The 27472-nt window shown below is 36.3% G+C and overlaps 1 protein-coding gene across 4 annotated transcripts in view; it reads right to left on the bottom strand.

Moving 5' to 3' along the window:
- The window catches only part of TTC8 (tetratricopeptide repeat domain 8), a 42242-nt gene extending 19282 nt beyond the window's left edge, over positions 1 to 22960 (bottom strand). For 2 of the 4 annotated variants that reach the window (XM_062577491.1, XM_062577492.1), the window contains exons 1-7: positions 22779 to 22960; positions 14015 to 14044; positions 11173 to 11293; positions 7173 to 7236; positions 6847 to 7006; positions 5878 to 5967; positions 2413 to 2457 (exon numbers count right to left, since the gene is read on the bottom strand). In XM_062577491.1, coding sequence (XP_062433475.1) covers positions 2413 to 2457; positions 5878 to 5967; positions 6847 to 7006; positions 7173 to 7236; positions 11173 to 11293; positions 14015 to 14044; positions 22779 to 22892 — 624 coding nt within the window. In that variant the 5' untranslated portion in view covers positions 22893 to 22960. Of the gene's footprint in view, positions 1 to 2412; positions 2458 to 5877; positions 5968 to 6846; positions 7007 to 7172; positions 7237 to 11172; positions 11294 to 14014; positions 14048 to 22778 lie in introns of those variants that run through there. The other 2 variants (XM_062577493.1, XM_062577495.1) reach the window with 2 other exon arrangements.
- Between the last annotated feature and the right edge of the window lie 4512 nt (positions 22961 to 27472).

Raw genomic sequence — 27472 nt, 5'->3', positions numbered from 1 at the left:
GAAACTATAGTAAGTGTCTACTGCTTCTTTCACATGCTGTTCAATGGCAATAATTCTCCCAGTGACAGGTACTGACTTGTTTGTAGATAAATTAGCATATGATAGTTTATCAGAGTGCTGAGTAAAGGACATCAGCCATAGTCAATTTAAGACAATTTATTTTACCAAGTGTCTTCAGGGTTTGCATAGTTTGTTTTTAAATCCAATATAATTTCATTATAAATAATTTCCTGTCAGAGAGTATAAATTTCAGATTGTTAGGGAGAACCAAGAAAGTATCACAGGTCATGACTATTGACCCCAAGTATATATATATTATACATTCATTGTTCTCTCTCAGGACAAAGTGCCTTGTCATCATTACTCACCTAAGAATAATAGCAGAATATAACATCACAGTCTAACAGGAAATAAATAGAAGCTTTTGAGAAGCCTTTTAAACTGCATTCTCACAGCATTTAGCCTCAAAAATGCCTTTTAGAAGTAGCTTAAGGAGAGCAGAAATCCAGTTACTGAATATATATCAGTCCGAAAAGAAACAAGTCAAGAGCAATAGTTCTTCAGAGAACTGTTTAATTTTTCATTAAGTAAAATGAAAGCATTTTGAATACATTTTCAAGTGCTGAAGAAATGAAGTGCTTCCCTCCTCTTCCTCCATTCTTCAGTTTCTGATAATTGATAGCTTATAGATGTATTTACTTTTGATTTAAATCGAGTTTCTAGTACTGTTTGTCCAACTAAAAGCACACTGATTAATGCTATTCTTTGACTCAAACTGCTGTGGCATTTTTTTTCTTTCTATAGACTGTCTGAATATTAAGCAGAACTGAAATAATGAAACTACCTTTGATTTTTAAATAATGAGGTTGAAAAAAGTACAGACCATTCTAGATCAACAAAGTGACAAAGGAAGGATACCTTTCTACTACTTTTGTAGTGTGTTTGTAGAAAACTCTTCATACGAATGAAAAATTTACCAAAACGAATAAAGAATCATCTCAGTAGTTTAAAATGTCCAATGATGTTCAGTTCAAACTATTTTTGTCAGATTTTTTTCACCTTCTTATAGTAATGGACAATCTTTTGTAACTTATCACTCAATGTCAAGCCTCAGGTACTTGAACTTTCTAGGTAGTTCAGCTATCTGGCATGTAGTTCCAGCTACACTGCTGTATGGACTCTTATTTGATGACTAATTCATCCAGGACTCTTTTACAGGAAAAATAAACAACTGTGGGAAAGCTATTATAAAGGTCTATAAAAACAGTGGCAAAGGATTCATCATAAGTGACTGATCATTCACTGACTCCCAGTATGAGAACCGAGGATAGTAAATGAAGTTAGTAGGTAGAATGCTTTAAAGAAGGAACAAAAAGTGATTTCTTAGTTACTATGTAGTTAAGCTGTAGAAGTCTTTCACACAGGATGCTGAGAATACTGTAACATTACAGTGAGTCAGAAGTGGCTGATCAAGTTCACAAATGAGAAACCTGCCTACAGATGCAAGTCATAAATTGCACAAGAAATCCTTGAAATGCAAACTGCTGGAAGATGGGAGAGTAGTGGAGAGAAATATCATTCTGTGCTTGCTGTATCATTATAACCTTTGTAGATGTTTTAACCCCTGCCTAAAGCAATATATTTGGATAGATGCGCCTCTGGTCCAATTCAGTGTCTGTTTTTGTGTATGTTGTTGCTCCTGCCTAGTGTGACACATCCACCAAATCAAGGAAGGTGAGAGGATGTGCTGTAATCCAGTTAAATCAACCACATACAGCAACTAGAATGATGGTAGCTGAAGGCAGACCACAGCAGGACAAGAACAAACATAACAAAACTCCAAGTACCTAGCTGTGATACTATGCTGAATCTACAAGTCAGTGATTTTGCAATTTTTCAATAAGCCAGACAGCAACAACAAAATGTTTTTGGAACAGATTTCGGGAGAATCTTTTCACTTCTCATATCCTCATACTCTTTGCAGTATAAGAAAGGCATTGATTCACATTTGGTTCTTATATTTTAGGTTATTCCTACAGTTTGGAAAATTACACACAGTTTTGTCTTAAAGGAAGTTGGAAGAGTGTTTCAGAATCTCTTTACTCCAGTAAATTCCGTTAACATCAAATCATTAAATATGGGGGCCTATTCATGTTGATAGGTGAGGTACCTAATTTTTGCAGCATTAGAATGTTAGTTTTCCTTCTGAAACAAAAGATGAACTGGTATCTTGGTATTTCTAAATTATTACACTTCTAGAAAGAATTTCTTTCTTTTAAAGATTTTTTTTAAAGCTTCATTTATGTACTAAAATATGACATATTAGTTAGATCCTTAATTTAGCAGAATATTGACAGAAATAATAGAATAAGACTTAATAAAAACTGAAAAAGAAATCTATAGATTACTCACATTTTTTACGTCATTTTCATGGTGAAAAATATATTCGAACAATGCCTGACAAGAGAATATTTAAAACATTGTCAAGTTTGAAGATAAAAACTATCTTAGAAGAATCCAAAGTCTTGATTATGTTAGGCAGAAGTAAATTCTTTATGATAGCTATCACATTTACAATCACAATTGCTTAAATTTATATTTAATTATGACTTGAAAAAAACTATGGATGTTCTACAGTGCCATTAAAGGAAAGCTCTAATCTTTGGTCCTTAAGGTTACTTTAGAAAAAAAGGTAGCTATAATTTGAAAGTGACTGAAAACTTGAAATCCTAGTACCATTTTTGTGACTTTTTGGCTGTAAAATCAACAAGTCTTTTTGCAATGTATATTTAGGTGCTTAAAGTAGTTCAAAATCAAATTAACCTAAAAACAGACTCATTAAGAATGTGGCTAAGCAAATTTTTGTCCAGAAAAAAGAAATCTCTAAACTCTACAGAACTTTGGGATCTACAACTTCCTTTTTGCTCATAAATGAGAAATGCTAACAATACTAGACCTTAAAAGCTTGGTGCTCAGACACACCATCAAAACAACAAAGCTTAAAGAGGTTATGTGCATGAGCTATGGTAACTGATCATAAGCATGTTCTTAGCCCACAATAATTGCAAGGTAATTATGCATCATAAAATACAAACTTCTCTAGCAGAAAAACTGTCACATAAAGAAAAACAATGAAAGAATGAACCAGTAATCCTCAAAAGGCTTTCCATGACTCTTCTGCTAGCTCTTCTTAGGCAAAATTATTAAAAGATTAACCTTAAGGAAACTAGAGAACTGCTGGTGAATTGTCATGTCTGATGAGGAAAGCAAATCTCAACCTACTTTTCTTCTACTTTTGTTCTGAAAAAGATCTAAACAGACAACCAAAGACAGTAAAGAATGATTAGCAAAAATACATTTATAGGGAGATTAGAACAGACAGAAGATGATTAAAAATGCAAATAATAAGAGAAAATAAAGAAGTGGTGAAATATCTCTTCCTCTAGTTCAATAACAAGGAAGCATTCAATAAAAGCAAAGAAATCTAAAAGTGATAAAGGACATTTTTTGGATGGCTAGCACAAAAAATTTACTGTCACTATCCATAGATCCTGACCTGCAAACAGGTTTAAATGACTGGACATTCAGTTGGACAAAAATATCTAAATTCAATCTGAGTAACTCTATTAAAAATCCACAAGATGAAAAAGATAAAACTTCCTGTTTCATGGCATAAACCAATTGCTAACTGAGATTCAATACAGGCTCTCTCTAGGGACAGATGATATCTCAGATGTCTACTGTGAGGCTTCCTGCACTAGTCCTGCACCTGGCCATTCAGACATAAGTCTCTTGCAAACTTTTTTTTGCCCATTCTTGTATACTTAAACATATAGGAAGACCTAGTCATGCAATTAAAAATATATAATCTACTTTAAAGACAGATGTGATAAGTACGCTTCGTAAACGCATATGGAGGAGGTGAGTAGGAGAAGCACACACAGACATGAATAAACAGGCTAATTATGCAAACTTAATAGTTGCAGGATTTATCATCTCCTGGCACCTGGGAAGGGTGACAGATCAAAGAATTTTAAAACATTAATCAATGACTTAACACAAAATGCAGTGTGCAGTCTATCCTCCTGCTTTGGCTTTAGCCTTAATGCGATCTTGTTTAAAAAAAGTCACAAATCCATGTAGCTCCAACTTTAAAGTTAGATTTTGCATTCTGTGTGAAACACTAATGTCATAATGTATTAGCTTCATAATACTGACAAGTGCACTTGCTGTCTATGGATGTTACCAGGAGAACTGTTGCTTCATATTTTTTGGCTTAAGCCTCTTTTCACATGAAACTGAAGGAAGACAGAGCTACTCTACCTTGGAAAGAGCTATTTAAAAAAAAAAAAAAAAAAAAAAAAAAAAAAAGTTAAAAACTTGTGTTCCAAGCCTGAGAGCTGTCACTGAGAATAAATATTCCATCTGATAGCTAACTTCCCTACTTAACAGCGTACAGAATTACCTAACAATTAAAGCTAGTTGTCTTTAAACAGATGAACTAATAAAGCCTGCTTTCTTAAAGATGGATATCTCCTTTATTCCTAAATTCTTCCCAGGCTTCTTACATTCTTCCATTTTATTGACTGTGATCGATTTAGAATGATGTGTGTTCTGACTGACTGGTGAAATAATAATAATTGGACCAAAGGCATGCATTTTTTTCAAAACTGATAAAGAACTGACTGGTAAGTCTCCTCAGTGGAGATGCTAGTTTGTAAGTCCTTCCTATTTAGCCAATGATAAGACATTTAAGGAACACATTATAGCTGAGATCTATTCATCTGTCCAGTTTGGTTAATCAGCCAAAGGACATGATGCAAATAGCGGGTGGGGCGCACACACTGATCACACAACACCCATTTCCTCCAAAAATTGCATTGAAAAACAATGCCCTAAATCAGCCTAAACCAGTTTTTTAAAAATAGCTTAAAGGAAAAAAAATGGAATTTGCTCATCATTTATGAAAAATGATTAACTGCAGTTTTAGGCTAGTGGAGCTGATTTCCACCAGTAGACCTTCTTAGAATAGACTGACTACGTAAAAGTTCTTTCACTTCTAGGTCACGAGCCAAATAACTCATGAGAGAAGAGTCCATCTGATCGTCCTTTGATACCTTTAGCAAAATGAATTTTTGGTCTCAGTCCAACAGTTGTTTTTTGCGAACAAAGTAGGCATACAAAATATCATTATCCATACCAGCAATCCTGTTGGGGAAAGATTCAACTGGAAGGCCAACAAGTGATAGAGCATTAGATCTAAGAGGACCATCTTTAGGTCCTCTCCAGTCAGGGTTGAAATCCACAAGTTGGGCAGAAATATTAATAAACCTATTCTGTTGGCAGACAGTCTCATTTTCAATGACTGTCAATCATAAAATCTAAACTAAAAACAAAAATAAATTCTGAACAAAAAGACTAAATATTTTTATATAAAAAGAGTATCAACTTATGCCATAAAAATAAAGGGAAAAATCCAAACTGTTTGAATATTTTCAGGCCAGTATTGCCATCTATTTGTATAACAGAACTACATTTCTGGACTCTGAGGAGAATTCTGCTGGGGATTTTTTCTCTCTCTCTCTCTATTTTTATTGCCCCTTTTCACTCCTATATGCACAGTTCAAGATTATTCACCAATGGAATATTTTATTCTATTCAAATGTTTTTCTCTGTTTATACTTTCAGCAATACCTCTTCAGATACGTTTTCTGTTTCCAAGTCTGATAACTACTGCTTGTGGACAGATCATAAGCATGCTCTATTTTTCTGAACTTTATATCATCAGTCACGTTCCCAATATCATGCATAGCTACACTGAAATGATCTAGTAAAGTTAGAAATAGTATCAGAACGTCAACCAAAATAATTACATACCTTTGCCAGTTTGGGTTTATGAGCATATTTTGCTAAATTCAGTCGAGACATATTTATGAAAGGGCCATCTGGATTTGTTAGCATTGAGGCCTGAAGGGGAGAAAAACCTTTTCAGCAGGAAATGCCTTGCATTTTTAACAAAAATTTTCAAATTATTAGCAAAACTATACAAAGAAAAGTAAAAATGAAGCATCTGTAAATCTACTGTTAGGCTGTGAAATAGGGATTATCTTACAGAATTTAAAATTTTTGGAAAATCAGGAATCTAGTGTAAGAAAACTGCCCCCATATCATCTTTTAAAAAGGTGGGATAAATGGCCTTCTGGAGCTATCTTTCTCTTCCCTCTCCCTATTTACTATAATGTGCCTAAATAAGTAGCTTGGACTTACTATTAGATGATTTGAAAGTGGTGGGATACCTAATAAAGAAAAGTCTTCTAGAAAGCTTCAGGGAAATGAGTTCATACCCAGGAAAGTGAGAGGTCATTAAGATATCATATATTGCCAATAATGTGATGTTAGTCTGCATTACATATTAATGCCAGTTGCATTGTATTAATTTCGCTAACAGAATATGATAAAACTAGTAAAATTAATTTTTCTTATCTTCTGAAGCAACAAATACTGAGACATTCCTAATTGTTTTCTAGTAAAATCTTGGAGGAGGCTTCAACATGTTTGAGGTGAAATCACGACACACACTTTTCATGGTCTTCAGTGAATAAAAGTTGGTCTCACAGAACTTGTGATATTGTTTGTATGTACACTTCATACATAAACAAACCAGCAAACTAATGAGAGGATATATTTTCACACCCTACTTTGAAAACACTAAACAAAAAAATAAAACAATGAGCTCCCTCAAGCTTAGGTTTAGATACAGGTATTAAGTCAACTACAATGTCACTATGGCATATATTATAGTCAAGAAAGCCATCTCTCTAAGAGCAGAGTCTAAGAAGAACTTACCGTTCCTAGCCTGGCATATCTCCCAGAAGTGCTAGTAATTGGACGAGCTGTGTGAGCTGTTCGAGGTGTTTTTATAGCCTGTTCCATAGTACCTGGCCGTCCACTCTGTGTGCTGGGTCTCACAAATCCTGTAATAGGTCTTCCTGACTGAGTTACTGGCCTGAAGATGTTAAGCATGTTATCTTCATGTTGAGTAATATTTACTAATAGAGAGACTTTGAACACTTATGCCTGAAGCACATCATTTTAGATATTAAGTTTAGGATTTGCTCATTTATGTAGAGTATTTTACGAGTCACATTTCCTATAAATAAATAATCACATACCTAACAGCTGGGCTGGGACCTCCACCTTGGCTAGTTCCAGGGAGTTTCAGAGATGTTCCTGGTCCTATAAAATAAGAGCATTGCTCACTTCACATTGAGATATTGCACCCCAGCGCATGGGACTTTAAAAAAAATGTATCTTTTAATAACTGCAAGAGTTGGTTCAAACTAAGGAGACATAGCACTAAACAAAGAGGACAAGAAAAAAAAACTGCACAGTACTATTTTATTGTGATAAACTGTCAGGCTACTATAAGAAATCTGTCATAATGAACATTGGAAAAAGTAATCCTCTTGGTAGATTATTTTAGTTCTCCTGTCCTTCTCCTCATCCTTCCTCTAGAGATATTCTCTAGAATGCAAGGATGTTCTGTTCCTTTCTACTTTTCTTCCTCTTACGTCCTACAGATTTTAATGAAATTATCACTAGTACCTGTACAACATCCATTTCACTTGAGTTTCAGGTACCATTTGACCCCTTCTTTTCAGGGAAGGCAAACAATATTGTCTTCACATACAGACTACAACAGGTATAGACCATATTCTCAAAATAATCTTAAAAGCAACAGATACTATATAAGTAAAAAAAGTTATCTGAACAATAAGATCAAGCTAACTCAATATGGAACATTTTCTATCTGGGATTAAAACACTATCCAAACTTGATTAAGTAGGCAAAAATTTTTATTTACAGGACAAATGGAGAATGATATTTCATGTCATTAGATCCATATACCTCTCCCACCCACAATGTAGCATCTAGTAAAGCTCAAACTCATCCATTTTTGAAGATCATCAATGAAAATACTGAACTGGCTTTGGCCAGGCAAACAGATGAGAAGTCCCACTTTTCACATCTTTCTGTTTTGACAGTAGATCACTAAGAAATACTAGTTTCTGAATGTAGGTTTTCAATCACCTTTACCCCCATTTTATTATAGTTAAATCAAGATCATGTTTCTCTAAACTTCTAATGGAATGTTTAAGAGATGATTTTAAAAATTTGGTTAAAAGCAAGATAGGACATCTACACCTGCTTGTCCGTTCACTACCTGTTAACATGTACAGAAGGAAATTAGATTAAGTCATTTCTTGACAAATCAGTGCTGTTCAGCTGTTTATTTCCTAGGTACTTATAAAGTGCTTTATTCTAAATGTTTTCAAGAACTGAAGTTAAATTGATGAGCAGATAATTTCCTGACTTCTTTTTTTCCAAGATAAACCCCATTTTTTAGTCTTATCCCTCCATCCTCAAACTGTAATTATCTCTAAGATACCATTCTACCATTCTGTTGTAAAGTTTATTAGACTTGTTCAGAATGATAACCTCTAAATTAACCTAAATACCTTTTAGTTTCCTTATCTCAGGCTGTATTTAGTGTTAACTAATGCAAAAAAGGTATTAACTATGATCACCTTTGTAAACCCTAACAAATACGTAAGTGATAGCGAAACAAAGACCAGAGCTCAGGATTCTCTCTCTACTGGATAGCTGCAATTAGGCTCCCTCTTGCTTACTTCTCTTTATAGTCCTGTGAATCTTGCATTCTTTACTGCACAACAGGAAGGGTGGAACATTCATCCAGCAATGCAAGTTTCTATCCTGACAGCTATAGCACTCTGAGAAATGGAGAAAGTGTCTTCCAACTCTTCAGCCTAGGGGGCAATGAACTGGTGTTTCACTTTGCGTTTTTTTTTTTTTTTTTTTTTTTTAAACTATCACAATAATATGTAAACTGCAAGCCATTCCAAACCCTCTTTCAGACACGCTTGAATATCAATGATTGTTCTACGGTTTCAGCATACTTGGAGAATGCTTGCAGGATATAGTTCCCTTGGCCTTGTGCTAGGCAACTCAGTTGTGGATCCTTACTTTGTGAATCCCAACTGAACCAATGAATAGACAACAAGAGGAAACAGCAATGCATCTGGCTCTAGCAGCTGCAGAATACGTATGTGAACAGGAATCACCAAAAAGTATCCTTTGTTTGTAAATCCTACATTATTTAGTGATTATTTAATGATGCAGAAAAAAGCAAAATTATTAGGTAGACAGTTTTGCCTGAAAACAAAGACACAGATAGATGCAAAATTGAAGTGGATATGTAAATGATGCAAAAGACTGAACTGCTTCATAAGCAAAGTACAGACAACACCAGTGTTTGATACAGTAGGTATTTAAAATTTTTTAAAGAATGTCAACTATAATTAGAATGGAGGAGAATATCTTGGAAGCTTTGCCTCAGTAAAAGACCCTGAGTCAAGATCAAGTATGGCTGCATTCCTACAGCAGCAAAAAAAGCCCACAGTCAAGAAGTACCCGTTTTTATTAAGTCATATGTAAAAGTGGAAGCAATAGCTGTTCCTACCATTTATATAAAAAGTGTAAGAGGAACAATTCAGATATATAAACAAAGTAAAATCAAGCTGCAGAAGAAAAGATGTATTTTCTATGTGGTTATCATTGTTACTGCATTACTGTCTGGTCTTGTGACTAAGACTGAAAAAGGATGTGGATAAATTGAAAAAGGTCCAGAGGAGAGTTTCAAGACTCAATTAAAAATCAAAAGATATACCCAAAAGGAGAAGACAGTTCAGCTTACTGAATGAGTGAAATTATTGTTAATAGTTATATTATGTTATAGTCCTTAACTATTTACTTTGGAAATATACCTTTAAAAATAGAGGTGTAAAAAATACTATGCATACTGAGCATAGTATGTACAAGAAGTACCAAAAGCTGAAGCTGTAGTTGGTAATTTCTGCTAAAGACATGGTACACACTGATAAAGACAGCAAATTTAAATAGCATAATAATTTTGTAAAGATTGCAGTGGATTCAGGGAAGTTCTTATAGTTCCTGAAAAACTACATACTAGTTCAAGCACATCCAATGGATTTGAAGCATAACAGCGAAGTCTTATCTCAGCAATTCAGTAACGGAGGCTATGCTAACACAATGACTTTCTTTGGCTTTGAAATCTGTGACACGCCATCCAGAAAGTCACCTCTTTTTCAGTTTAAATATAGTATGAATGTATTTTGCCAGAATGTCCTATTTCTCCATAATATTCATTATATGATTTTTCTTGGCACATGGCCTCTACCATAGGGGGCATAAAATCAAATAAAAGTCTAAGTGATATAGTTATATAGTTGTTTTGTGATATAGTTAGTATAGTTGTTTTTGAGACAAATACATGTAATTAGATCATCATAATGTAGAATTGCAAATTCAGCACTGCTTGGCTATTTTTTATGTAACCAGGCAAGTAATGCCCATAGTTTATTTTTAAATGTAACCAGATACATACAAATACGTGATTGTCTCCTAATCAGATGAAAAAAGCTTTTAATGATTCAAAAAAAATTCTCACACTGACTGTACCAGAGAAACAGAGAGAAATAGAAATAATGCCAGAAAATAGTGGAAGATTACTACTGACTGTCCACTTAGAATGTAACTGAGGAATCTCAAAAGAGCTGCATTCAAGAAACAATGACAGGGCTGAAGAAGCACCCTAGGAAGGAATAGTACAGAAGAGAGCAAAAGCCCTTCGGAAAAGTTTGTAGGAAACAGTGCAAAAGAGCGATGTCAGATTTGGACAGAAAGTTGCCTACAGTACAGATATAAGGATGGGATTCACAGTACATCAAGAGAACGCATTTCGCCAGCTTCCCATAGAGACCAAAGAGGTTTAAAAGAAATTTATGCACTGATGGGAAAGAGCTAATTTACATTTACAAAGATGTAAAAGAAAAGCTGACAAAACACTGTTTGTCTGAACTCCTGGCTAGCACGCCGAAGCATGACATCATGTTCTTACAGTATATCTCAACTTCACCGTACCACACAAAAACAATCTAAAACTCTTATTACAACAATAACTAAAGGGTGATCAGGTCAGTTCAGTGTGTACTATTTTATCCTAGATGACAATAATGGCTCAAAGAGCTCTTGTTGCTTCAATGTGTTTAATTAAGTGAAAGTTGTTCTTACGTGCAACTTGAGCAACAGCATTTTCATCAAGCATCATCTCTGCAATTCCTTCCTGATCCACTTCAATTTCATCCACATACACCATTTCTGTCAAAGCTCGTGTTTTTAGGCTCCAAGCAGCCTGAATAAGGATAAAACAAAAAGAGAAATATCTTTAAGAGACCCAACTGAATAATCTAATAAGCATTTTTGCCCTTCTTTTTTTTTTAATTATTCCCTTCCTAGTTTTAATATGTCTGAATAAGATATTGATTTAAACAACTGAGCATATCTGAACATAAGCTGTAAGTGGACCCAATGCCACTTTCAAAATCAAAGCTGCCTAACATGCAGGTAACAAATGCAGCCTGAAGCACAGCCCCAACCTGCACATTCAAAAAAGCACACTGGGAAACCATGTAGCAAAATAGACCCAGTAGGCTCCTGCATGGCTTAGCCTGTCAGTCAAGGCAGTGTGCTGGCAGTTCCTGTCTGTCTCACCACCTAGCTGTCTGACAGACGTGGAAAAGGGTTGTGGAGCAGACATAAGACAGCTCTTTCAGAATGGAACAGATATAGTCACAGAGTTTGGAGGACAGAACCTCATGCTTCATGAAAAGTTGCAACTGATTTAGGTCACAGTCAACTGTCTGAATCTTGTGCTTTTGAAGACATCCCCAGCCATGACTGTCATTCAAAAACAGTTGACAGACCCCTTATGCAAAATGGGATAGGAGAAGAGAGGTTAAGTAAAACCACTGTAATACAAAGCAATGCCCTTCCCAAGCAGTAGAGAAAGAAAGAAAATCTTATTACCAACAGCTGAAGCATCTACAGCATTATCAAGTATCCACACTGAATAGTCTTTAAAAAGATAATCTAAAACTCATTGTTTCAAAGAATCAGCTGTAAAAAATGTGTAAATGTATAGATTAAGCATCTCTAACAGACTGTGAGATTACTGGAGTACTTGGTGGACTGAACTGACAAATGGCTAAAGTAAATGTCTTGGAGGATTATGAGAGCAGTGCTGAAAGCCAAGCATAATCCTAGACTATGTGACAAGCTTCTTGTACACTGTGCAGATATCAAATCAGTGGGGAGGAAGAAAAAAAAAACAGTAGTCATACAGAAGTACCAATAAACTAAGTGCAGATCCAACTACTTTACTGATAACTTAATAGACCTGTAATGTACTCATAAAGCTGGCATGACAAAAAGAGCCACAAAATCAATCACTGAACTTCTTTCAGATATTGAACAGATCACCATAAATTTTCCAGAATAAAACTCCTTACCAAAATAATCAGATTTGTTTCTTTTCTGACAGGTGCTACAGCAGTCCAGTGGGAAAGCATGTTTAATATTTGCTAAGCAGATATTTCAAATGAGGAACAGAATGACACTATTCCTAATAGAAGTAAAGGTCAAACACAGAAACATTTGTTTATTAAATAAAAGGCTTGAGAAGATCTAGATTTCAGATTTTTCATAACATAAGTCATCATTTAATAGGGACATTTCTCATCCACTAGTTTTTAAACCATATCTTCCACTACACTTATATCTCTATACAATTTTCTAACTGTCTACCAAAGAGAAAGTTTACCTAAAAATGAGGAAATATATTACTCTATGCTTTAAAAATGACTTCCAAGTAGAAATAAAGGAGGAATTTAGCCGTCTAGTTCATTCACAAATAGACATCTTTGTTTAAGGAAGAGAGCAGAAAGGAATAGGGCAGAATGATTTGAATGTAGGCCAGACAGACGTAATCCAGATCTGCTTTATTATCTTTTAGTTTCTTACTATGTAGTTAAGTGACAATTATGTAATTAGCATTGAGATGGTACAGTTAAATGTTCACCATCCTTAAATGATTTTCATCACACTATGTAGGTATTTAGTTTGTTGAATTTCTTAACACCCTGAATGTACTGTTTCTTTTTTTTTTTCACATGTATGTCTGAACTTAACATAATCATTGTCTATATTGGGAATATGCTGAAATTGGAGATCTCAGTAGCCAAACACAGGATAATTTCCTAGTGGAAGTAGAAAAGCTGCCCGTAGTAATGTTCCTTTTCTGGGAATTGCAGTTTGTCTACGCTACTTGCTAAAATTAGAGCCAGGTCTTAACATAGATATAGGCAAATCACTGTGATCAGAGAACCTGATGTTTTTAAATGCAATATGCCTCTTTGTCTTTATCAGATACATATCTGTCATAAAAAATAGCTTCCTTTGGCTACTCTTCCAGTTTTAAGTTCTTAGTTTGTGACTTGATAGGCAACAATAACCTTAAATATTGCATACTATTCCCTAATTGAGTATTAGTCTGTAGATTAAAGTACTGCTTGTGGCAATGTTTTTATAGGTCTTCTGATCAAAACTGCAACAGAGAAAAAAAATGTCAAATGTTACTTAAACCATAGATAGATGACCTCTACTTTGGGAGACAAACAGACAATTCAAAATTCTTATCTACTAGTTCCAGGACCCATAAGAAACAAGAGTATAATTTCTATGTATTAAATTAAGTGAAACATGAAACAGAGCCCTAAAAGCATCATGGTTTTTGCATCTATGAAATACACATTGGCTTTTTCCTAATCTCATCAGCAGATGAAGGTCATTTAGTTCACAATAGATTCAATCTGGCTTTTAGAAGGCACTGAGCTACTGCTGCACTACTGAATAAAACTAAAATACGTAAAAGGGAAATAAACTTTTAGTAAATACTAAAACTGCCAATTTAATTTATGGTATTACAGATTTAACATATGAAACAAGTATTATTCAGTGTATTAGAAATTCTCCTAATTATTTCATCTAACATTTGTATTTATGGAAAGGATTTTACCTGAAACACGGTGTATTCAGAATCAGGCTCCTGAAAAGAAAAAAAATATAAATTAAGGACTAGAAATACCAAACAATAAAAAGAAATAGAATTATAAAATTAAATCAAAATACTCTGTAACCTCTCATACAAGCACTCCCTCTGTGGCACAAATATCCAAATCTCCACCATTTTACTGCATTAGCTCACTTTACACTTACTTCTGAGCTAAGTAATGTTTTACAGAATGAACGCATATTTACATTAAGTGTTTTTTCAGATAGCATTTGCTTTCTTGCTTCTGCTGGATTATGTTGGCCAAATTGTAGATTAACGTAAGATTCTTAAACTGAAAAACTACCCCTTTCAATAATCAAATATAAAACACCTGGAAAATGACAGCAAATCTCAAAAGTTAACCGGATTCTTAGGCCATGGGCTTTAGAATCCCTACACAAAAATACATCTTTGTGCACTTTTGTTAGTTGCTGATGGTATTCACAGACATCAATGAAGTACATAAAAGAAAAATTCTGCGCATATTAAAGCTTTCTGTATTTTTGTAATGGAAATTATGCATTCATTGCATTCCAGACAGTAATGCTGCAAGTAGAACAAACTTCTAACTAATGGTATATTGCATCATACAATAAACAAGTAAGAATAAAAAGAAAACCCCTGTGAGACATAGTTCACAATGCACTAACCAGTAGGATCTCTGGAACTTTTATACACCTGAAAACTTGAGCTAAATACTAAAAAAAGATTAACAGGGGATTTATCATCTTTTATTAATTCTGTAATTATCATGTTTATATAATACTAATACGATGCTTCTCGTCCTTTCCAGGGACCAGGGAGGAATTTTTCCTCCCTTACATACTACTTGGCTTTAGAAAGAAAGACAGAGAAGGTGGGAAGTAGAGATTTGCTTCTTCTGAAGCACTGTTAGTCTTTTGTAGAGTTGGATAGTTACTTTTATGCTCCTAGAGGTAGTGGAAAATTCCTTACATATCTGGCCTTGTAAAAAGCTATCAAGGTTAAACTGATGTTAGGTTAAATATAGAATCATAGAATAATTCAGGCTGGAAAGGTACCTCACAAGGTCTCTAGTCCAATCTCCTCCTCAAATCAAGCTCAGCTCTGAGGTCAGATTGGTTGCTCACGGCTTTCTCTAGTTAGGTCTTGAAAAACTCTAAGTATGGAGAGATTGCACAACCTTCCTGGGCAGCATGTTCCACTGCCTGACTATTCTTATGTCCTTTTCTTTACATCAAGCCAAAAGTTCTTTCATTTCAATTTGTGTGCTTCCTCTTGTCATCTTGCCATGCACCACTGAGAAGAGCCTGGCTCTGTCTTCTCAATACTCTCCTTGTAGGAACTGGAAGGCTGTACCTAGATGTCTTCTCTGCTCTAAACCAAACAAGGCCATTTCCCTCAGCCTCTCCTTGCTCCAACCCCCAACCATCTTGGTGGCCCTCTGCTCCAATTTACCAACATTTTTCTAATATTCAGGGGCTCAAACATGGATGCACCCTCGATGCAGTCCACCAACTGCCAAGTAGAGACAAATAATCACCTCCCTCAATCTTACAGCCATGCACCTGTTAAATACTGCCCAGCATGTTGTTATCTTCCTTTCCTGCAAGGGCACACCACTGGTGTACATTCAAAATTCACCAACAGCTTGGCAAAGGCAAGCTGTTTGTTTTCCTCTGTAGCAAGACATACATAGTCTACGTCTCTCAGCCAAAGCATTTTTACTTTGTGAATTTTATGCCAGCAGGGACCCGGAACACAGGTGATGCTCTCTCATCTTCCTTCTGTAGTATATTGAAATTTCTGTTGCCTTTTGCGGATGGCATTTAGTCATAAGCCTGTTTATCAGTGCTAGAAAGTGGAAAATTCAGTTTAAAAATCACATATTCTATGGAACTAAACATTAAGGCAGGGATTCATCTCAGCTGTCTCTGGCATGCTAATTAAACAGACATCTGTGCTCAACTAAGTCACTGAAACTACTTTTGTATTTTAGATGTCTGAATAAATGAATCTGAAGTTCTTTTATTATGTTGTTTTATTTACAGTAGTCAAGTCTTCTAGAAAATAAACTATTCTAGCTTTCTCAGTAATAAGGAAAAGGACATTGAGAGCATTTTATTCACCCCATTGCATCCAAACATTACAGCACATATGGTGTATTAGGAAATGGTTTAAGAGCAGTAGGTGATCTTCCATACCATATGTGCTACAGTAACTAATGAGGACAAGGTTAGGAATACTACATCAACTATTACTCAAAAATGCCTTGATGTTACAGCTGTGTATCTTACTTTAGTCATTGCTCATTAATTTAAATTTGCCTATGTAAGAACATTCATATTGCTAAAAGAAATTTGAAATGTGACAACCTTGTCATTTGGAAAAAATAAGTGGACCAATCATAATCACTAAACGAATTGCTGTTATAATAGTAGGTGTTAATATGTATTGTTCATGCATCCTAATTTACTTTTTTAGTCTTTGACAAGATGTATCTTAAGATTTTAAATAACTCTCAAGAAAGCAATAGAGCTCTCTTTAAGGACAAGTGAGGAGCAATTGAAACTAACATTAAGATATCATGTTTTGAGATAGGTGGATCTAGCATTTACTATTCATGCAAGTAATCCACTGGAAGAAGAAGCCTCAGTAAAGATTTCTTTGAGAAGATTAACAAACAGTATAGCCCTGTAAGCTTGTATGTCAAAACAAAAGGTCATATTTATTCTTCATTTACACATATAAAGCCCCTTTGAAATTAATAAGATTGTAAAAGCAGTAAAGGAAGGATTTAACCCAGATCTCTAAATCCACTGAGGGCATTTTAAAATTAAAGTTAATGTGTAAAGTCAGTCTATTTTAAGACCAAATATACATTATAGAAATTAAGTCTTCTGATGTTTAACCCCCTAAAAGACGGAATGAAATAAGTACAGATTATAATATTTAAAATTCTAAAAAACTTCAATATAAAACTAGTTTCAGTTGAGTATGATTTATCACATGCTTTCAGGTCATGCTGTTCTTAATGTTCTGCATTCTCCAAATGATGAAGAGCAGAAACAGAGAGAAAACATTAACCAAGAACAGTGACACTATTGTATCTACCACTAATTTTTATGTGTATTTAGTAATTATTGTCATTTGAACCAATAACTGATTTCAGTTGGAAAATCTGCATGTACATAAAGACAAAAGCAATACCTTTATTAAGACAATACAAAAACCAATGTGCCAGTAATAACAGTAGCTGAAAGTATAAGCCTGGGAGAAGGACAAATGCGCAAAAGGAAATTCTCATAGTAGACAAACAAGTTAAAGACAGGACATCCATTGCATGTCTATTAATTATATTAGACTTTTTTCTAATTGATAAGCTACAGCAGGCCTAGTACATCAGTGCTGGTTTATTGCCTTGAATCTGACATATGGAACACAGAGGAATAATCAGATTAGGTAACTAATCAGGATGATCAGCAGAGACAGTCATGGAGTGTATTTCCTCTAGGTCATGCTATTACTGTAAACACAGGAGACAATGCCTGCTTACTTAAAATAGGAAATAAATGAATCGAACATCAATGCTTTATGTATTTGTATTTCCAAATGCTAGCCATGTAGAGTATGTTGTGTTATCTATCCTGGGACTGTCAGCACAGAAGTAAACTTTATCAATAAAGTTTATATTCCTATTTCTTAAACTAACAAATGCTCAAGAGATTTCTATTAACAGTATTTTAATCTTCTATAATATGTAACTCAACAGGAACTGGTATTTTCTTTCAAAATATTAACCTAATTAAATTTTATTCATAAAGAATTCTTCATTAAGCAAAATTGATTTAAAAATGCATTGACTTCATTGATGTATTCTTTAAGTATGAAGAGCAGCATAGCATTTGATACTGCTACATAAGAAAATTTCTGATTTATGCCCAGTTGACTGAAAGATCAACACCATACCTCAAAAAGCTTTTAGGACTCACTACACTGGTTACAAAGTTCAAAGAGATTAAAAGTAAAGCTGTTTTGTTGGACCTTCAAATCATCTTTCTCCTACTGTGCTTTGAAGGAAGGTTTCTTGAATATCATTATATTCCCAACAAAAACATATTCTGAATACAAAGGTATACGTACAGAGAGTGTCAAACAGAGATATAAGAAGTTGTACTGGTCAAGAAAATTTATTATTTAATATCACATTTATAAGATGACCGGCAAAGATGCCTACTGCTACGGCTATGTGGCTTTGTGACAGTGTTGCAGTTGCAACAGAGTAGGAATGGTGCTAACGTTTAGTAAACCAGCTAGCATTAGTGGGAGAAATGGACAGGGTTTCAGACATGAAAACACCCAGATTATGCACTGTTAGACCCTTACATTAATTATTATGGTTAAATCATATGTCTTATAAGGGAGAAAGTTATCTGCTTTAGCACAAAAATGTTCTGCCCTGTAATGGTCATGGTTTAACTCAACCATTCCTGGGCAATATCTTCTTAAAGGACACAATTTCCTACAGCTTGGTTTATATGAACTCCTACCATCTTCTCCTACTGCATACGGTTCAAGGAAGTGAGCCCCTGAGCAGTGAGTGAGGCTACTGTTCTTATAAGACCTTTCTTTCACTGGCTGCAGAGGTTAGGAGGCATGTTCTTACTAAAATATGGGATAACAGGATGAGAACAGACGGCACTGTGATTACAGCTGTTGAGTACTGCCTTGTGGTGCAAAACATCTCACTTAATCCAAACTTTCTGTAAGTTTTGTCATTTGTCTGTGTTTTTCTGATGTCCAACATGACACATCCTGGGCTTGATTTGTAGAAGTGCTCCCATTAAGGGAGACAGGCTTTTACCATTACATGTTTTAGATCTGCTTTGTGCTTTTTAAGCATTGTGGACTAGACATTTCAGGTTAGGTAGCAAAACTGATACACACTTAATTTTGACTGAGATATTTCTCCAGATTATACTAAAACCTAGTGATTTAGTTCACACAGGTGGAAGACAGCATTATTTTTTCTGGTAAACAGTTGAAAACGATGAGAGAAATAAGGTTTGTTCAAAATATTTAGGAACTACTGACTTCAGTAACGCTCCATGTTCAAAAGTAAAATGGTCTTCAGGAATCAGCAATCTACTTGCAAATGGTCTTGGATTTTTAATTCATCAATAAAAAAAAACAAAGCAATCTTAGATAATTTAGAGTAATCTTAGATAATTTTTGAAATATTCATAACTACCATAACTTAGGCTATTAGAATAAATACTATCAGCATAATGATAAATAGCATTAGAATAAAGAAGCCAGGAAAACTGAGTACTGTATGCCACTGATTTCAGTTGTAATTGTCTCAATGTTCAACCTTGAAGTTTATTATCTTTCAAGTGTTTTATAAAGTAACAGTGTTATTAAATGAGAAGTAAACACTGCAGTACATGAATATGATTTGCTTTTCCAATGTCTTACCTTAAGTAGGCTCAAAATACCCTGAAAAATTCCAACTACAAATAAAGTAGACTCTTGAGGCATATTACTATTTTCTCTTCTCTTTGACTGAAGTCAAGTAGGGTGACATGTGACACACTGGTATCTGAAAATGGCAAGTGTCAAAGTAGCTAGAAGTACGATAACATAGCTAGGGGAAAGACCTGAAAGGCTGAATGCATCAGAAGCAGAATAGTAAAATATTGGTTTTCTTGGACAGGTAACCAGTATTTTGTGTTGATAACAATAAAAGGCATAAAAAAAATAAAAGGACAAGGAGCATAGTTGACTGAAAAAGAGACTACCACTCTATATTAACTCTGCCATGAATGTTAAAAGTTAAGCTTTAGCAATGTAATCAGAAAATGCTTTTCTTTAGGAGATTATGTGCAAGAATTTGCACCCTGAGCTGATTTTATTCAAGTTGCATGACTGAAAATTTCTTAACTGTTATTCCGCAACTTGTAGCATTATTTATATCCCGTTTACTCTGATGCAGCATCTTCTCCTGTTAGAAGCTGAGTCTTGGTCTGGACTGCCAGATAAGGAATGCTGCAGAAAACAGCTGTATAACCATTACATTTTTAAAAACATACATTATGAAATACAGTATACTTCATAATCCTTCTGAAGAAATACACTGAGTTGCCATTTAATGACTGCCTCTCAATTTTCTGAAAGTCTCTAAACTGTTACTGTCACATAAAGTATTTATACAGAGTAAAATCCATTTACAGAGATCTGCAAGGTTGCACTGTAAAAAACAATTGTGCTTTTCTTGAACATTACTCTATGAAATCTCTTTTCAGAGAAAGACCAAAACATTGATACTCACATTAAAAAAAGTTAAAAAGGATGACTGTTATTTTCTATGCTCAAGTAGATATATCTGGAAATATTTTTAAAAGTAATTTATTCATGCTTAAACAGAGCTCTTAATAAGGAATCTTCCTCAAGAAGATTACAGAGGCAAGAGCAAAACTAGCCATACTTCAAGTTTGTCTCTACAAAAAGCAAAGACATCTTTTCTAGTCTTTCAAGTAGATTTGAAAGATGATGCTGATGAGAGGCATATTTTTAGATAAAATTGTGAATAGGAATGTACTCTTGAAATGAACATGCCAAGTTATAAATCCAGTCTTCTGCAGGCAGCCAAAACCTGGAAGCCTTTTAAAAAAATTCGTGAAACTCAAACTGAATTTCAGAGATTTTCACAGCTTCTCTTCTTTTTAAGAGCTTATGACTTAAGGTTTATATACACCATTCATATCCTTATCTTTCCCTATTTGTTTATCCAAGCATAATTACATAAGAATGAGAAAGAAGGATACAAATATTTAAGATAAAGATGAAGCATATAGTCATCTATTTGGAAGATTAAGTGATCAACTATTTGTCTTAGCTTTGTACAATATTTGCAAAAAAAATCTGATATTTACTTGTTATCTAGGGTCCTGGTTCTCTATGGAAACGTGTAACTTTATCTAAGGAAATACTTTATATACTTAAATGTTTGCAGAATGTGATCACTGTTTGGATGAGACTTAGAAGGAAAACCAAATGGAAAAAATAATCTGCATTAGATCTATATCCTCTTACTTCAGTTTTCTTGTTTTCATCCTAAACCTTTTTCTCAGCCTTGTATACCTTATATTCCTTTCTCTACTTCCGTCACTTGCAGATCTCTTCAACAGGTTCCCCACTACTACCAGAAAAAGGGTACTTAATGTTTGGTAAAAGTTAGGCGTCACCAGGTATAACACAATAATTGTATACCTGAGCTTCAGCACATGTTAGACATATAGACATCTTTATGTTTACATGCTGAGATCACAGTTTGGAAAACTTTTTACCAAACCTAAAGACCTATCAATGAATATTAACAGAATCAGCGTGATTTTTAGAACTCTTGCTTACTGTTATTAGATGTACTGTAATAGTCTCAAGAGCTTCGGTCATGGATCAGGTACTGTACAACCATATGCAAATATTTAATGCACCAAGACTGAATAACGTAAATGTACATAAATGATATTGTGTTCAAGACAAATTTTTGAAGGACCTGCAAAGAACTTGCACTGGATCCCATTTAGTTTTCAGGATCAACTTTCTCGGAATGTTAAGAATTTTTCTACTTTCTGCTCATGGTCCTAGTTGATGCCTTACATCAACTGTAAATACATATCTTTTAAATATCGAGCCTAAACTAATATAAACGCTTACTGTGCTTTACATTTGTTACATGATTGTGCAGTACTTCCTCCCTTATTTATTTTTATTTTTTTTAAAGGAGGGGACAACTTTTCCTTTGAAAAGGATTACCTTCAAGATCCTTAAAATCTGTAGCTATAGGATGCTTTGGGAGAGTTAGTAATTTCCTGTGAAGTATTTATGACCAAGATAAAGTCCCTTCAATTACTGTTCTCCAAATCCGGCAGTAAGAGCTTTCACACACACTCACTCATCCATAAAGAAACAACATTCCTAAATCCTTATTCCTTACAAAATAGTAAGAAAATACACATGCTAAATAACACAGACCAGATATAACAAATCAACTAAAGTCCATTTGGCTCATGATTACACTGTATCAAATGTAGTTTGTTGAAGAATCACAAACGTAAGTATTTGAGGGTGTATCTTCAATGAATAGCAAATTTTGCTTTTCATTGAGGTTTTAACCTTTATGTAAAAGAACTGAGGGTTGTTTGAAGCCTGTTCACACAGCTGAGAGCGAACGCAGTCGCGGACGGGATCCCTTGCACAGGGAGGACAGAAGCAAGGATCCCCTGGCGAGGTTCCTCTAAGGACTGATGATAACCAGCAAAATTCACTGGGAAGTTTCCTATTCTATCCCTGCGCAAAAAATAAATAAATGAGGACGGACGGAGGCGCATTTTCTCCTCTGCAAGTGGAGGAGCAGCGCAGGGAGAGGACAGCCAGCAGGCACGAAGCGGGGCCGGGGCCTCCTCCCTGCCGGCGGCCCCCGCCGGGCGGCGGTGGCTTAAGGGCTCCGCAGCGCAGGGGCCGGGGCAGCCGGGCAGGCGCTCGCCCGCGGGTGCCCCCGGCGCGGCGGGGACCAGCCGTCTCTCGCACTCCCGTTCCCGAGGCGCCTGCAACACCGAGAGAGGAAGATCGAGGCGCGCAGACACCCGCCTGTCCCTGCGCCTGCCCGCGGAGGGCGGCGGCGGCGCCGCCATTTCCCGCTCCTCAGCGCCGCCCGGCCCGGCCCGGCCCGCGCTGGCCCCGCTACCTGCTCGCCGGGCGCCCGCTCCAGCAGCTGGGAGCAGATGGCCGAGCACTGCGAGAACTTCCTCCGCCTGAAGTAGCTCCAGGCCTGAAACAACGGCTCCAAGCCGGACCCCATCCTGCCGCCGGGGCCTCCCACCGCCCCGCCTCCCGCGGCGGCGGCGGCGGCTCGTGCCGGGCCCGAGCGGGGCCCGGGGCGGAGCGGGGCGGCGGAGCTGCTGCCGGGGAAACGGCAGGCCCCGCCTCGGCCTGCCGGGGCCTGCGCGCCGCGCCGCGGCCTCTGCCGGGGGCCGAGCCGGCCGGGGCGCCTCGAGGAGGCGGCGGGCGTGCCCGCGCCCGGCTGGCCGGGTAGCAGCTCGGCCCGGGGCGGACCAGGCTTTTACTATGTCAGTCTAGGAGACTCCTATGAAGTGAATTTACTCTGGATTAATAGCCGACCCTAGTATAGTTATATCGTATAGTTATTACTATAGTAGCAAATAACAAAACACAATTTAGAAAGCAGGGGCAATTTGAATTACTATAGTAATAACAGAGAATCTGATCTCAGTAGCTGTGCGTATATCTAAGATTCCAAATTGTAAAAGTATCCAGACCCATTTGGAATATATGTCTAAACGATAAGGACTCAGTCCTTTAGTTCTTACTCATGTAGAAAGTCCCATAGAGCCATGGGAGTCCTGGCTGAGAAAAGTACAAATTGCTGCGAACAGCAGTGTTTTCAGTCTTTCAGACTCCATTAGCTTCCACATGTTTTTTCAGAGGAAAAACTACTAGAGCTATTTAGAGAGAGAGAAAAAAAAAAAAAAAAAAAAGCTGCAATATAACTCTTACTGTATATGTATTGCAAGATAGTGATTGCAGCCATCAGCCCAAGTAGAAAGAAGAAAAGTCTCTAAGGAGGCCTGGAGAATTGAAAAAACGAGTTTGTGATGTGAAAAGTCTCTGATGGGTGAACATCATGATAGCTAAAATCATGTCACTAGTAATTTCATAGATTGCTCTTGTTTTACTCCTTCTGTCTCATCTAAACTATCAGTTTGTCCAAATTTTAAGCTTCATGAAACTCACAACCAGGCTGGCAAGATCATTGTCCGTCTAGAAGATGTAGGAATAGAAGTGTCTTTTAAACCAGGGCTATCCTAATATGGGAGTAAATGGTTAGAGCTGAAGTAGCAACTAAAGAGAACTGAATTTTAGTTGTCCCATGGAGACTGCACAGGGGAAAAATGTTACCAGTGAAGCATTTTTCTGGGACTGAAGCAATCCTGAGTTAAGGAGGGTGGAAAGGAAATAGCATAAGTTCTGTCCATTTTCTTGTTTTTTAGTCATTGTGGAAGAGTACATGCTGCATTCCCAGAGAATATGTAGCAAGCTTGTGTAGGTCAGAAGGGTGCACAGTATTTTTAATTGCTCTTTCTGACCATCTGCTGTGATACTGCTATGCAGTTGTGCTGCTGTGGCTGAGTAACCACTGAGTGCTAAGATGATTGGTATCTAATGTTGTTGTAAATTCTTTTGTTATAAATTCTTTAAGACTGCGAATTCTTCAGCATGAAGAATTGCTACATGGCTAGGCATAGTATGAGATGCAGGATATGCTGTTGAGAGACATTGTGAATGCTAGCCAGAACCTACAGATTTATTAGAAAGCTAACTTGAAGTTCCTCCAAGTATTTTTCTGAACTTTTATGAGATGGTTAGTTTTTAAATACTTGCTGTTACCATATTATGTAATTTAGCGTGTCTTAGGTGCTACCTTTCTATAGAATGTAATGGAAAGGACACTTTTGCTTTGTAGAGATACATTTTGAGATCAGTGCATTAGTTCCAAAGTTATCAGAGTAAAACATCAAAGTGGTGTTAGCTGATTTACTGGAGATAAATAATGCTAGGGTGTTTTATAGTTGCTATTGTTAAAAAGCAGTTTTCTTTTCCAAACTATCACCACATCAGTTAAACACCTCATTTATATGCATAGGCAAACACAGAGGAGACCATTAGCTCTTAAACTTTATTGATTCCCACACTACCTTCTTAAAAAACTCTTATTTAAGGTTCTACATAAAAATGTCTCCTTTTGAGAGACATTAAGCTGTAGTATCTAAATGAGTGCTTTCAGACTGCAAAGTAAACGAAATGCTTACGAATGCTTAGAATGTTTAACGCTTTTAAAATTATTTCCATTTTGAGATAGTGAATCAGAAAGAGAATGAATGAATGAAGCTGTCTTTGTGGGCAGACTCAACAGATGAAGTCTTCCAGGTACTCAGTCAGCCTGGGAGCTGTGCATTCAGCTAAGCAAAGTAGCTGGGTTAGTCATAGATGTCATCAATTACTCCTCACTAAGGCACAGGTGAGGGTGTTTGCCTTGACAAGGAAAATGTTTTCTGTTCCCTAGAGAAAAGAATAGCTCTTCTAAATAAAGAAAGCAATGGAAACTCAGAAAAAGGCACAAAGCCAAAGACTCCAAATTGTCCTCCTTTATATGTGTGAGGAACCTGGAGTTCCTCTGATGAAGCTGATGACTTTTCAGAAGAAAAGAATGAGATGAGACTGTGACTAGAAAGCAGAGGGAACAAATTGTCTGTGAATCATGTGAGCTGCCTGCATTTATTCTCTGGTTATGAGAGGATGCCCATTAAAGCAAGAAGAAAAGAAAGCATTTCAAATAGCTCTTTTGGGAGGAGGAGTGGAAGAAAAAAATTAGTGCTTTTTCATATAACAGAATTGCTTTATCTTACATCAGTAATAATGCGTATTATTGCACTTCAGCTATCATTTTATACCACCAAGATTCTATCTGTAGCAAGAAAAGTCATTGTTTTATGAAGTTGCTGGGCATCAGAAATTTCAAAGCTCTGTTCAGTAACAGCCTTGTTTTTTCTCCCCTTCCATAGAAAAATTCCTAACCTATTGTTTTTTTAACTGGAGGTGGAGATTGTGATTCTAGAAATGTAGATTTCATCAAATCATTTACTTTTAAGGCCTAGCTGCCAGAATGTAGAACAGAAACATACTGTCAGACTCCTCCTTCTTCCAGATTGCTCTATCAGTTTTACTGAGTGCACTGAACATTTTGCTGTTAAATGCTAGAGGAGTTTATTGTGTAAGGATAGGAAAAAGTGAAGATGGACAGAGAAAGCTGTGTCCATAGAACCTAAATCAGTGTTAGGGTACGTATAAGTCCCTGCTCATGTGTTGCTTCTCTACATGCATTATTCAGAGGACAAATACACACTTGATAGTATCTATGTTCATCTTCTGTAAAATGTTAGAGAATATCAATAATGTCATGTATCTTAGAGGTATGGCACTGTTTTATTCTTAAAAGCAAAGGGAGCTATCTTGGCTATCTTCCACAACAGATGCCACTCAGATGGCATTACACATTGGGCTTGCTCTATCACTGGAAAATCTGATTGTGGGAAATGTATGTCATGATCCTGGAGGAACATTTCAAAGAAGATTAAATCCAATATTGACAGGTTTCTGCATGGGCACAGTGCTTAAACACAAAATTAGATGCAATTCAACCTGCCTGCTTTTCAAGTAGAATGATCTCCAGTGCATACTCTACTTGACTCTAGTCCTACTTCAGTAGTAGGCATAAAAAAACATTCTGTCTATCACAGAGTGCTGCTGCTACTAGGTAAGGCCAAATTACCAAGTATTCTTCCGGTGTGCTTTCCTGGCACCTTTATATCTTGGTCTGTCTCTGGTACTGGCACAGAAATCACCCTATGCATGTGATTTTTGCAGTCTTTTTCATTGTCAGTGCCTAATTTCAGTTCCTCTGCAGGGGAATCTTCTGTTCTTTTAAATATACGGACTCTCATTTATCTTGATTTTCTCAGTTTCAACCTTTAAACCTTGTAAGCAGCCTAGTGCTTCCTCCAAATAATAATATCTGCAGGCAACCCCATTCTACTTTTCTAACTTACTAAAATCCTGGACTAAGACACACGAAGTCTCTATGATTTTCTTTGTGTGCTGTGTAGATACTTGTATGGCAGTCCCCCTCCACTATAACTGTACGAAAGCTAAACATTCAGAAGTTAGATTCGAGCCCTATGACCAGCCCACCTCTGAGAAAGAAAGAGGTTAAGTCACATGTAAAATCGGGAGAAGTTGTACATCTGTTCAAGAGAGCAACCCACCCTATCCATCTGCTTATAGTATTCTTTGCCCAGTACTGTGAATCTGAAACTTTGAATTGAAAATACTCATTTCTGACGTGTAGATGCATTGTTGCATTTTTGCGTAATTCTTAAACACAGCATAGAAGCCAGAAAGGTAGTCTGGCAAGTATTTCTAATACTTGCTACCCACTTTCTGGAACTCTGATAGCAGGATTTGGGGAGCTAGCAAATGACAACTTGTACATTAAGGAACCTGCCAAATAAAACTGCATAGGAAAAATTTACTTTTAAAAGTATAGAAGTCCATGAAGGCATATGTAAAATCCCTGCCTGACTTCAGAGATAAACAAACTGTGATGATGGTTTAGGACTAACCCTAGGGTTCCTTGGTGGTGCTGATTAATCATTCTATAACGTATAAGGGAAAGAATGGGAATTGGATTGATAGGGAGATAAAAGAATCTGATAAACAAAGCCGCAATAGCTCTGGCTGTTATTTTCTGGACTCTGGGTTGCAGTCCTCTGAAATTGTTACTGAGATAGTGTATTATAGGAA

Source organism: Rhea pennata, chromosome 5 (assembly GCF_028389875.1).
Source record: "Rhea pennata isolate bPtePen1 chromosome 5, bPtePen1.pri, whole genome shotgun sequence".
NCBI lineage: Eukaryota > Metazoa > Chordata > Aves > Rheiformes > Rheidae > Rhea > Rhea pennata.
Note: the sequence above shows the minus strand (reverse complement) of the source record. Positions and strands in the feature narration are given on the sequence as shown.